Source organism: Xyrauchen texanus, chromosome 40 (genome assembly GCF_025860055.1).
Source record: "Xyrauchen texanus isolate HMW12.3.18 chromosome 40, RBS_HiC_50CHRs, whole genome shotgun sequence".
Lineage (NCBI taxonomy): Eukaryota > Metazoa > Chordata > Actinopteri > Cypriniformes > Catostomidae > Xyrauchen > Xyrauchen texanus.
Window position 1 is genome coordinate 2,855,264 of NC_068315.1, and position 12,417 is coordinate 2,867,680.

The 12,417-nt window shown below is 38.3% G+C and overlaps 1 protein-coding gene across 1 annotated transcript in view; it reads left to right on the top strand.

Annotated features, from left to right (window-relative positions):
- dock1 (dedicator of cytokinesis 1) overlaps positions 1-12,417 on the top strand; it is a 308,833-nt gene that overhangs the window by 228,102 nt on the left and 68,314 nt on the right. The window contains exons 31-33 of the mRNA XM_052112963.1: positions 507-607; positions 7,611-7,669; positions 11,205-11,353. Coding sequence (XP_051968923.1) covers positions 507-607; positions 7,611-7,669; positions 11,205-11,353 — 309 coding nt within the window. The remainder of the gene's footprint in view (positions 1-506; positions 608-7,610; positions 7,670-11,204; positions 11,354-12,417) is intronic.

Consider the following 12,417-nt stretch of genomic DNA (forward strand, 5'->3'; position numbering starts at 1 on the left):
TTTAACCATAATTATTAAATAAATGTAATAATTGTATTGCATTATAATACTCATTCATAGTTATGAATATATTATGCATAGTTTTATCTTAGTGTACAATGCGTTATAGCATGACCAGCATCATTCAGCAAACTATGTTATATTTTAGCATCTTCAAAGTGGTCACCCTTTGCCTAGAATTTACAGACATGAACTCTTGACATTTTCTCTACAACTTCTTGAGGAATCACCCTGAGATGCTGTATATATATGTAGTTAAAAATGCTTTTATGAGTAGTTAAAACATATAATAATGTACATTATGAGACATTGTGAATGCATTATAATTGCATATGCAATGTCTTTACAATGCACTGTAAATATGGGCTTCATTGAAGGTGTTACCAAACAGAATATACACCTTATGTAATTTAATATAGCATGGTTTAGTCTGTCTTAATTGTACTGGATTTGTTTATGTAAGGACGCATTAATGCCTCACTTTCTTCCTCCATTCTTTCTCTCAGCTGTGGAATAACTACTTCCACCTCGCTGTGGCATTCCTTACTCAGGAGTCATTGCAGTTGGAGAACTTCTCAAGCGACAAACGGGCCAAGATCTTCCAAAAGTAAGCATAGGTGTCGCACGCAACACCCTCACAGGAAGCACTAAAAGAACCGCTTTAACACAGGAAACTTTGTGTATTAATGTAAAAGCAGAAATGTGTTTTAAGAATAGTTTACCAAAAAATGAAAATTCTGTTTGCATTAACCCAGCCGAATGATTGCTTTCTTCAATGGACCATAAAAGATACATTTTTGAAGAATGTTCTGGCTGGAAAGTATAATGTGGAATGGGTCTGTCAGGCTCCAAAATGACAATAAAATATCAATAAAACCACCGTAAAAGCAGTCCTTATGATTTATACACTATATTCCAAATCTTCTGAAGTTATGTGAAAGCATTGTGTGAGGAGCTGACACTGATAGCATTTTTGGTTATTTTATGGCAGTTTTATAGTGTTTCTTTTTTCAAGTTGGAGCTTGATAGCCCCAGTCCATATATCCCAGATCTATCCCATGTATGTGTGTGCGTGTGTGTGTGTGTGTGTGTACAAATTGCATGATGATTCATGAATACAAAGATCATGTTTCAACTATTATTCCAGAGCTGTATGGTCTTCAGCACGATGAAAACCCTCGCAGGATGTACAGGTTTTGCATCGTTGTTCAAAGCCTTAGAGAGTAAGAGAGGATGATTGAGTAAAAGACAGAAGCTCTCCTTATCTTTCAATAGGCTTGTCTTGGCCTGTGGCGTGTGCTTGTTCTTGTAGAGACGGATCACTGGCTGTCAGGTTGGATGCTTCAGCCGCTGGACTCACACAACCTCTTGCACATGCAGTTGTTCATTGGTTGCAGCGTTCTCTTAGTAGCTCACAAACACATTCCCGAACATCCCATATTCTGAAAAAAATTTGGCTTTATCCGAAAGCCAAGACAGCTTCAGTCAATGACTTCACAGGCACAGTTTTTTTTTGTTTTTGTTTTTTGTGAAGGTTGGGAGTGGTGGTGGTGTAGTGGCTAAAGCACAGGGCTGTTAATCAGAAGGTCACAGGTTCTAACCCCACGGCCACCACCATTGTGTCCTTGAGCAAGGCACTTAACTCCAGGTTGCTCTGGGGGGGATTGTCCCTGTAATAATTGCACTGTAAGTCGCTTTGGATAAAAGCGTCTGCCAAATGCATAAATGTAAATGTAAATGTTATTAGGAAACGTTCAGACAGCATTCAGACAGCCAAGGTACAATAACAGAATGTCTAATGATCTAAAACAAATTCAAGTGCTGCTTTAGAGATAGCCAAGCAAATATCGCCTTAGCAGAACAAATGTTACGCAAACACTGGATTTACCTGGACACACTGGAGCAAAGAGTAGCTTCTAAATCGCAAGCAGATGTTCTTTCTAAAACTACCCCTCCGTGTCAAAAAGGTTGCCGACACCTGGTCTATGGCTGTCTTATGGGAAGATAAACTGAACTTGGAGGGTTTCTGTTATTGTCTCCTTTCTCTGGCGAACTGAGACTCAGAACAGGGTCTGTCTGTTGTGAGGATACTTTTATCCCTCAATGGGATGGAAGGAAAAGGACTGACTCTTGAATTTAGAGTTGACGCGCGCACACAATGTTTCTTAACCTTCCTTCTCAGTGTGGCACTTGTTTGCATAGTTCAAAGTCCACAGTTAGAATAGTGTCTTTAAGGTTTTACCTGTGCATTATGAACTACATCTGAAATACTCTTGGATAGGGGTGCACCAATCAATCGGCCACCGATCTAAATCTGACGAATTTGGTCTTAAATCTATGATTGTCGATTGGTCGATCTTGCCTAGATTCAGATCCGATCTTTTTGCAGCATGCAGGGAATCACACATGCACTGCTTCTCTAATGAATGAACGCTTGGTCAGCCCTTGATGCATGCAGTGTGGCCACTGAAGGGTGAGCTGGTGGCAATTCTAAGCATTCTCGAATTTAAACTTTCAGACATGCTGTAATTTAGATGAATATACCGGTTTGTTTAAAAACGTGTTATTTAAAATGTGTTTGAATATTAAGCTTCCCTTTCTAGAGTCAATATGGTAGTTATTCAGACTCGCTGCACAGTGAGCATGGAGAGGACGAATTAAACGAACAAATAGACGTGTATACAAATCTGAGTATACGTGATGTAACATGAGTCATGACAATCAGACGGTGTGTGGATTTGGCGTGGAAGTAGTTTTGTGACAATTCTAGGACTAACTGTAAGTGAGGATTTGGCCTTTGTTCTCCTGGAAGTCCCAGGGAATTGAAGAACGTTCTCACCTTTGGTCTTAAGGTTGTGAGTCAAGAGTAAATAAAAAAGTTGTTTGGGGGTCTGCTTGTCTGCAGGGCTCTTTGGCTCCCAGTCTGATGGCAAAATAATGATGTAAATGTCACTCGTTACTGCACATAAAGCTATCGTAGGGCTTTAGACGACTCAGAAGTCTGGACATTCTGCTCCAGATGATTCAGATTTCAAACGAGAATAGATGAAGACAGATTTGTATTTATTTATTTATTATTATTATTAACTGTCCCTTAAGTTGATAACCATTAAATAAACAAACAAACCAACACTCTGTAAGCAATCATGGAGTTTCATTTGTTTACTCGCTAGCTGCATTTCAACCAAGATTGCAGTTCATGTTCTGAAATCCTCAAAAAAATATTAAAAACAGTCTGCATCTTTAGAGCTGTTATCATAAAATGTGCTGATTTGTTTGGGACACTGTGTCTCTGACAGTCTATTCAGCCGCTGTATCTTTGTTCTTCAGCACTTTTTACACCCTGTTGTGCTTCTTTGAGTGAGACGGCTTCTTCCTCTTAGAGCCGTACACTCAGCTTTCATCTCTCCATCACCCTTTCATCACACCATTCATCTCTTTCCTTTTTTGTGTTGTTTCCACCGCAGGTGTCATGCTGACCTGAGAGCCTGCTGACTCTTCACTCTTTCTCTCAATTCTCTCTCTTTGCTCATTCTGCCTCTCTCAGAGTCGAGAAAACTTTACTTGCATAACTGTAAGTAAAGGATGAAGTACAGCTGTGCTTAAACCCCCCGCAGCTGCTGTGCAATCATTGTAACATGAAGCATTTTTGCTTTGTCACAAAAATGTCAAATTGCAATATCTCGGTCCATCTGTTCAATGCAATGGCAGTTGCCTCACTTTAAAGCAGAAAATGAAATATATTATTAGGGGCCATTAAGATGTTTTAATTATGATGACAGTTAATCACATATTGGCACCCAATTCTCATTACACCTATGTAGAGAAAGGGTCATTATGATATGTGATAGATAGATAGGACAGAGTGATAGGACAGAGTGATGGACGGATGGACGGACAGATGATAGATAGATAGAGATATAGGACAGAGAGATGGATGGATGGATGGATGGACAGAGACAGATAGATGGACATGGACAGATAGATGACAGATAGACAGATAGATGGACAGATGGACAGATAGATAGATAGATAGGACAGAGTGATAGACGGACGGATAGATAGATAGATAGATGGATGGATGGATGGATGGATGGATGGATAGATAGATAGATAGATGGACAGATGATGATGGATGGATGGATGGATGGATAGATGGATGGATGGATGGACGGACAGACAGACAGACAGACAGACAGACAGACAGACAGACAGACAGACAGATAGACAGATAGATAGATAGATAGATAGATAGATAGATAGATAGACCATTTGAAATTTAATTCAAATTTTTTTGAGCTCTCTAAAAATCAATATAACACCACAAATGCTGTTGATTTGAAATTCCCATGATGGCGTAGTGACTCGCCTCAATCCGGGTGGCAGAGGACGAATCTCAGTTGCATGAGAATCTCAGACATAGCACGCACGGCGGCTTCACGCTATTCTCCGTGGCATCCACGCACAACTCACCACGAGCCCCACCGAGCGTAAACCACATTATGGCAACCACGAGGAGGTTACCCCATGTGACTCTACCCTCCCTAGCAACCGGGCCAATTTGGTTGCTTATGAGACCTGGCTGGAGTCACTCATCGCGCTCTGGATTCGAACTCGCGACTCCAGGGGTGGTAGTCAGTGTCAATACTCGCTGAGCTACCCAGACCCCCACAAATGCTATCCATTAGAAGAATATTCCAAAAGTTTGTAAATCATGATGCAGCTTAAGATAAACACATTTTCTTTTCTGTACTTGCATCTACTTCTACCACTAATACACTTAATTTTGTTGCATTAAACAACCTGAAGGTTAAAAGTGAGGGACATGTCCTGTTTAGACTGGAGGTGAATCACACTACGTGTTTTGGCATGTTAGCATGCGTCTTGGCTGTGACGTCTCAGCGAATCTGTCACAGAATGATTAAACGTCAGTAACAAGGGTCAGCTGTGATAAGGGTGAGACTCAAAGGAGTTCTTAGAGAGTGTTGCTTTGCGTTATATGGCTCAGATGTCTCGTCCTTGTCATTATAAATTGCGTCTGGATGAGTGTTTATTGACACCGCAATCAATGATGTGTACAACTTCAGCCGAAGGCCACAGACATCCCAAAATGTCAGGGCGTGATGACAGCGGTTATGAATGGATGTCACAGTGGGACCGTCCGGGGTAAAACATACGGAAATTTCAAGACAGAGCTTATTTTATCAGACATTAACATAAACACCGTTTGAGGACATTGAAGGAAGTGTGTCCTCTTCCTCTGTCATTTTACTAAATCTGTGTGACATTGATTCTGTCCGGCTGTAATCCTCTGTCCTGTTCTCTCTCATTCTCTGTCGCTCTCGGATTGACAGTTCTTTCTTTCAGTCGTGTTAGTCTGGAATACACAAATTTGCTTGCCAAGTTTCACTATCCATTTATAGACTTCATAAATGTGTTGCTCTGAAGACTAGGGATGTGTAAAACTACACATCAACTCAACGGTCGGTCTCCTAAATGACTAGCGGACTCATCGGTCTTTAGGTAGCGCCTTTAATTTGGCTGGTTTGGATTTCCCCTGACCCCCATTGGACTTGTTTCTCAGGCCACATCCACACCAATCTATTTTAAGTTTCTTAACGAAATCATTTTCGAAGGTTTATGGTAATGATTATCGTTATCGAAACTGAATGAGAGGATATAAACGTAGCAAAATGAATTTTTCATATGAAAACACAATAGTGTGGACGTGACCTTAAGGAGTGTATATGTAAGGGGCCGTTCACACTGAATGTGATAATCGATTTTACTTTGTAAACATGCGCTAGGATATATTTGACTGTTCATGTCTCACTGATTTGTATTTTTTTGTTCAATGTCTTGCTTGGAAGTGCTGCTTTGTGCACTTAAAAGTGCGAGTTAAAAAGCGCTTCAATGTAAAAAATATGTCTTGAGACACCTGCGTTTGTGGCGCAGCGTCTTGCTTGTTTTTTTTTTGTACAAGTTCGGTGTCAATGGCTTTTGGAAGCTCTCTTTGCATTTAGTTATGTGCACGATTTGAATTATAAAGTCTACAATTTTCACTTGTTAAAATGCTAATTCTTGATATCAGTGATGAATTACTAATAATTAAAACATTTTTATATCAGTAATTACATTTCCACTAGTAAATCGTTAATTATTGATATAAAAATTACATCATTATTCATAGAAATACCCATTATTCATCACAAATGGAATTTTAACATAATTATTGAGTTTCTGATGGCAATGATCTGTCATTCACTCCGGATCAAAACACAATTACTGATGGCGGTTCTTACATTCTTATTAGTGGAAATTCCATTTTCACATATCAGCAATATATGTGAAATATATATATAAAATATATATAAAAATGTTTTACTGGTGCGAATATAATTACTGAGATCAAAAAGGGCTAGTTCAACCAAAAATGAAAATTTTCATCATTTATCACCCTTATGCCGTCCCAGATGTGCATGATTTTCTTTTTTTAAGCAGAATACAAATTATGATTTTTAGAAGGATATTTGAGCTCTGTAGGTCTATACAATGTAAGTGATTGGGAGCCAACATTTTGATGGTTCAAAAAGCACATAAAGGCATCATAAAAATAATCCTTACGATGCCTGTGTTTTAATACATATCTTCAGAAGTGATATGATTGGTGTAGTTGAGAAACAGATCAATATTTATATACTTTTTATTTTTTGCTTGAAATTCTTCTCCCTGTCCAGTAGGGGGCGATATGCATGAATAATGTGAATCACCACCACTATCATACCACTTCTGAAGATATTATTTTAACCACAGGTCATATGGATTACTTTTATGCATACTTATGTTCAATTTTGACCCCATTCACTTGCATTTTATGGACCAAAAGCTGAAAAATTATTCTAAAAATCTTAATTTGTGTTCTGCAGAAGAAATAAAGCAATACAAATCTGGGATGTCATGAGGGTGAGTAAATGATGAGAGTATTTTCACTCAAAGTTCTTCATTGCTGATTTCAAGAATTATCATTTGTCTAATGAAACATGTTCTTGTGTTCAACAAATAGCTGGACTCATTTTTTAAAGTTTGACCATTTTTAACTTGATACAGCTTCTGAAAAACAGAGCTGCGTTAGCAGGACACTGAAAACATGATTCAGTAGTGTCTGTTTGAATGTGTGGCTGTAGTGGCAGTGTTTAATAGTCATGAATTTGAAGATGAGGGTTTTTCTCCGTGCACCCTACTTAAAGTACCGCTGCAAAACATTATTCTTTTGCTGCCTCAACACACTGGTGCTTCCCTTAGGAAATGCAAATGTAGTTTATTTATCTTCATTTTGTTCAATATTAACTTTAAAATGAAACACTTGAGTCCTCAGTGCATTTTAATCACATTGGATTAAAGGTGTCATCTATGATGATGTTGTTGTTTGTTTGTTTTTTAAAGAAAATGCATTAAGTTATTTTGCCAAAGCATCTGATGCCATAAATGTTTCTTCATTTCAGGGAATAAAAAACAGGATAATGTTTGTCCCTGCTTCCAAAAAATGAGAGCTGAATGAAGTGATCTGTTTTAGATCGTGCTTTAATATCTTCCTATTTCTGTTTAATCAGGTATCAAGACATGAGACGACAGATTGGCTTCGAGATCAGAGACATGTGGTATAACCTTGGTGAGCTGCTATAGAAGAGTTCATAATTATATTACACAAAAACTATAATAATAGAATTAATATACATTATATATATATATATATGTAGATACCAATATATACATCTCTGGAAAAATGCATCACTGCAAAATGATCCGTTTCTCTGGATTTACTGTTTATAGGTGTGTGTTTGAGTAAAATGAACATTTTTGTTTTATTCTATAAAGTACTGACAACATTTCTCCCAAATTACAATCAAAAGTATTGCCATTTAGAGCATTTATCTGCAGTAAATGACAACTGGTCAAATAACAAAAAAGATGCCGTGTTTCCAGACCTCAAATAATGCAAAGAATACAAGTTCATATTCATTTTTAAACAACACAATACTAATGTTTTATGTGAGTTCAGAAATCAATATTGGGTGGAAAACCCTTATTTTCAATCACAGCTTTCATGTGTCTTGGCATGCTCTCTGCCAGTCATTCTCATTGCTGTCGGGTGACGTTATGCCACTCCTGGCGCAAAGATTTGAGCAGCTCGGCTTTGTTTGATGGCTTTTGGCCATCCATCTTCCTCTAATCACATTCCAGAGGTTTTCAATGGGGTTCAGGTCTGGAGATTGGGCTGGCCATGACAGGGTCTTGATCCGGTGGTCCTCCATCCACACCTTGATTGACCGGGCTGTGTGTCATGGAGCATTGTCCTGCTGGAATATACAATCCTCAGCGATGGGGAACATTGTCAGAGCAGAAGGAAGACAGTTTTCTTCCAGTATAACCTTGTACTTGGCTTGATTCATGCGTCCTTCACACAGACGAATCTGCACGATTATAGCCTTATATCCACCCCAAGATTATCACCGATCCTCCACCAAATCACAGTGGATGCAGGACACTTGCTTGAAGGCCTCTCTATGTCTCCGTCTAACCATTAGTTGACCGGGTGGAGGACTGGTGAAGTATATATATACAGTATATACATATATTCTTGCATAAAGAAAATTAAGCTTATTGTCAGTTGTCTGCCGTAATATGAATACAATTATCATTAATAGTACTGTAATGCAAAAAATACTGCGATATTCTTTTAATTGTAAAGTTTATCTACAATGTACATTTTTAAGTATGCATCTTCTATTACATTACTGTATTGAGTATGAGATTATTGTGCATTACAGTAACGTATATAAGAGAGAAAAATTGCTTAACTATTATTTATTGGTCTTAAAAATGAGCAATTCCTTTGACAAAAGTTGTTTTTTGTTAAGTTATTTACCATGTTTTCGCATGCCATAATTCACAAGCTCGCAACTTATTTTATAGAGCTTGAGAATTATACTATATATACTACTTACCATTTTAACAGATTTCCAGAGGGTTATTTTTTTCCTGAGACACCTTTCAGTTATTTCGAGCTGTAGAAATGGAAATGCTCTGAAAGTGAAGGTGCTAATTAGTGGCAGGACAGTTCAGAAACTGCAGCTGTGAAAGTATTTTCAGCTCCCCAGTTGTTCTTTTTGCCACCTCACGGTAGACGTGTTTCACTGTGTTTAGTTGTGCGTTTGCCGGCTGTCACTGATAGTCTGTGTTTAGTCAGAGACACCAGAGAGTCAGTGATGTTTGTTGCTCTTCAGCGCTGTGATTGTGGGGAAACTCTGAAGATTACCGGAGCGCTGAGGAAAGTCTTTGGAGCTTCTTTATAAATAGTGCCGCCAAATTAGAAATTCTGTTTCACACTCCGAACCATCTTGATGTGATGAATACAAAAATATAAAACAAGTAATTGTGAGACACAAATTCACACTGAGGAGGTAACAAAGAGATGCTATTCCCAGTGCTATGACACCTGCCCTGAAATACCAGCCAAAAATATTATCCAGAAATAAAAAACAATTACCGTAATTTCCGGACTATAAGCCGCAACTTTTTTCCGACGCTTTGAACCTTGCGGCTTATACAATGACGCGGCTAATATATGGATTTTTCCCGCTTTCAGATTTTATAAAAAAAATTAAAAAAACTTTCTGTGACGTGCTCAGTTTTTTGGCGTGAAGCTTTCATTAGACCAATGAAATTGCCGAGCGGGTTAAGGTCAAACAACTTTTTTTGTTTACTGTTTAGATTAAATCGAGCGGCTCAAACTTCCCATCATTCTGATTACGGTAGTCATTTTGTCACCCTCACCATGGCAAAGACATGGAGAAACGCATATGATGCTGCTTTCAAGTTGAAGGCGATTGATCTGGCTGTTGGAAAAGGAAATAGAGCTGCTGCACGGGAGATGTTGGAAACAGCAGCGTGAGGAATTGACTCAGTGCAAAAAGACAACTAAATCTGAGGCTAATCTGAGGCTATTCAACTCCTACACCGAAGGAGATGACTTCAGTGGTTTCAGTGCACAGGACGAGGAAGATAGTGACCAATGACTTTCTTGGTAGGCTACTGTTTACTGCAAATGTTTTATTACAAGCCGTGTGTTTCAAGTGCCCTGCTTCACGTGTCCTTCTTGGGAAAACTGTCACACGGGCACCAGTGTGACAGTTTTCAGCAGGGCACTTGACGTTCCAGGTAAGGATTTTAATGGCCACAGCAATGTTTACAATAAATTTTATAAAGTTTCTCAATTCTTCTATGCGCCAACACTAGACTGACGTGTGTCACTCTCTCAGCTCTGTGGCTGCTGCCTTTTATGCCGCTCTCCCCATGCTTACTGAAATTAGACACAGGTGTTAGACATAATTTAGCTCAGATGTAAGCTGCTTACCGCTTTCTCTCCCGGACGGCGCTTGACCACGCCCGCTGCCACACCTTGTTTCGTTAAAGCCTATTTATTTTTGTTACAAGCCGTGTTTCGTTAAAGCCTGTGTAAAGTTAATTTGTTTCAATGTACGGTAGGCACCTGCGCTTATAGACAGGTGCGGCTTATTTATGTTCAAAATAATATTTTTTTAAAAATCAGTGGGTGCGGCTTATATTCAGGTGCGCTCAATAGTCCGGAAATTACGGTATCTGCTCAACAAATAAACAATAGAACTGTGTGGTCAGGCACTTTCTACAAATAGGGTATAATAAAAAAGGACCTTTTTTTTTCTGTTTTATTCTCCATTTGTTTTATTTGAGGTTTTGCCGTTTTTGCAACCCTGTTACCAATTTTATTTTTTTATTATTAATTTTTTATTTTTTTTTTAGCAATAAAAATACACTTCCAAATAAATGCACAAAATATACATCGTTAAAACAAAATAAATAAATAAATGAACAATCAGTTTCTACCCTGTAACGGGTGCAAATGTAGCTTAAAATTTAGGCCATCTGTTGGTTTGTTGATACATTTTAATAAAATGCTTGGAAAATACAGACATTTAATGTGTTTAAAATGAGCTACGTTAGATAATAGCACATTTAACTACATAAACACATGAAATTTGTACATTTAATGCATTACAACAATGCAAAACACACCAAATTGTAGCATTTGTGTTAAATGTGCCATCAATCACTAAGTTCACCCTCATGTTTTTCTGGATTTCCTGTTTGTTTTGAACTTCTTACAGGTCCACACAAGATCAGGTTCATCCCTGAGATGGTGGGTCCGATTCTAGAGATGACATTAGTTCCGGAGATCGAACTGCGTAAAGCCACGATCTCCATCTTCTTCGACATGATGCAGTGCGAGTTCCACTTCAGACGCTGTTTCCAAACGGTCAGGGTTTCTTCTTTTTTAGTTTTTTGTTTCACTGTATGCTGTCACGTAAAACCATTCTGTAAGAAGCGCTTGTTATTTACAATTAAGTGTATAAAAGTCTGTATTGTACACAGTAAAGTGTTCAGATGTTTTCACTAAACGGTTCTTCCAAACAACATGCTTTGGGGGGCCAGTGTGAGCAATGATGACCAGGAGTCAGAGTTGAGCTTTCAATCAATAGAGAGACTCCACATTTTCAAAGGCAAAAGACAGGTACAATGAGTTGAGGATCTTTCCTCGAACTAACTTGGATTATAGAAACTCACTGCAATGAACACAACACAACATTTCTCTCAAGGTTGACTCAATGGGACACAAGCCTTATCCAGATGGGAATGAAACGATACATCCAAACTCTTACATAAACTGAATAAATGATCAATGAAATACTTAACTCACATGTATATTTGTCCTGTGGGAGCCGAGCTTAATGAGAAAGCACTATTTCTGCATTCCTGATTTTGCGGTCACACCTCAGAGCACAAATGACATGAAACATGAAACATTTATGATTATAACAATTACTATTGAATGTATTCAACTCAGTGATAAGCTGAAGAGACGGGTAAATCCACCCCTTCACTTTGGATCAAACATCTCTCTTACACAGTGAATATTTCACATCCTGCATGTTCAGACTCGCCATTCTTATGGGACTCACTGGTACGCCATTTAATATGGGAATGGCGATGGTGCCATCTGTCTGAACTGCTGGGCTAAATTTGCAGTGAATAGACGGGCAGAACAAATAAATTAAGAAGTAGTCCTTTTTAGCAATAGATAAAGGGATAGTTCACCCAAAAGTGATGATTCTCTCATCGTTTACTCACCCTCGTGTCATCCCAGATGTGAATGACTTTCTTTCTTCAGCAGAACACAAATTAAGTCGTTTAGAAAAAGATTAAGACTCCAGTGTTTAAATCCATGTCTTCAGAAGTGATATAATAGTTGTGGGTGAGAAACAGATCAATATTCAAGTCTTTTTTTTGTTTCTCTAAATCTCCACTTTCACTTTTACATCT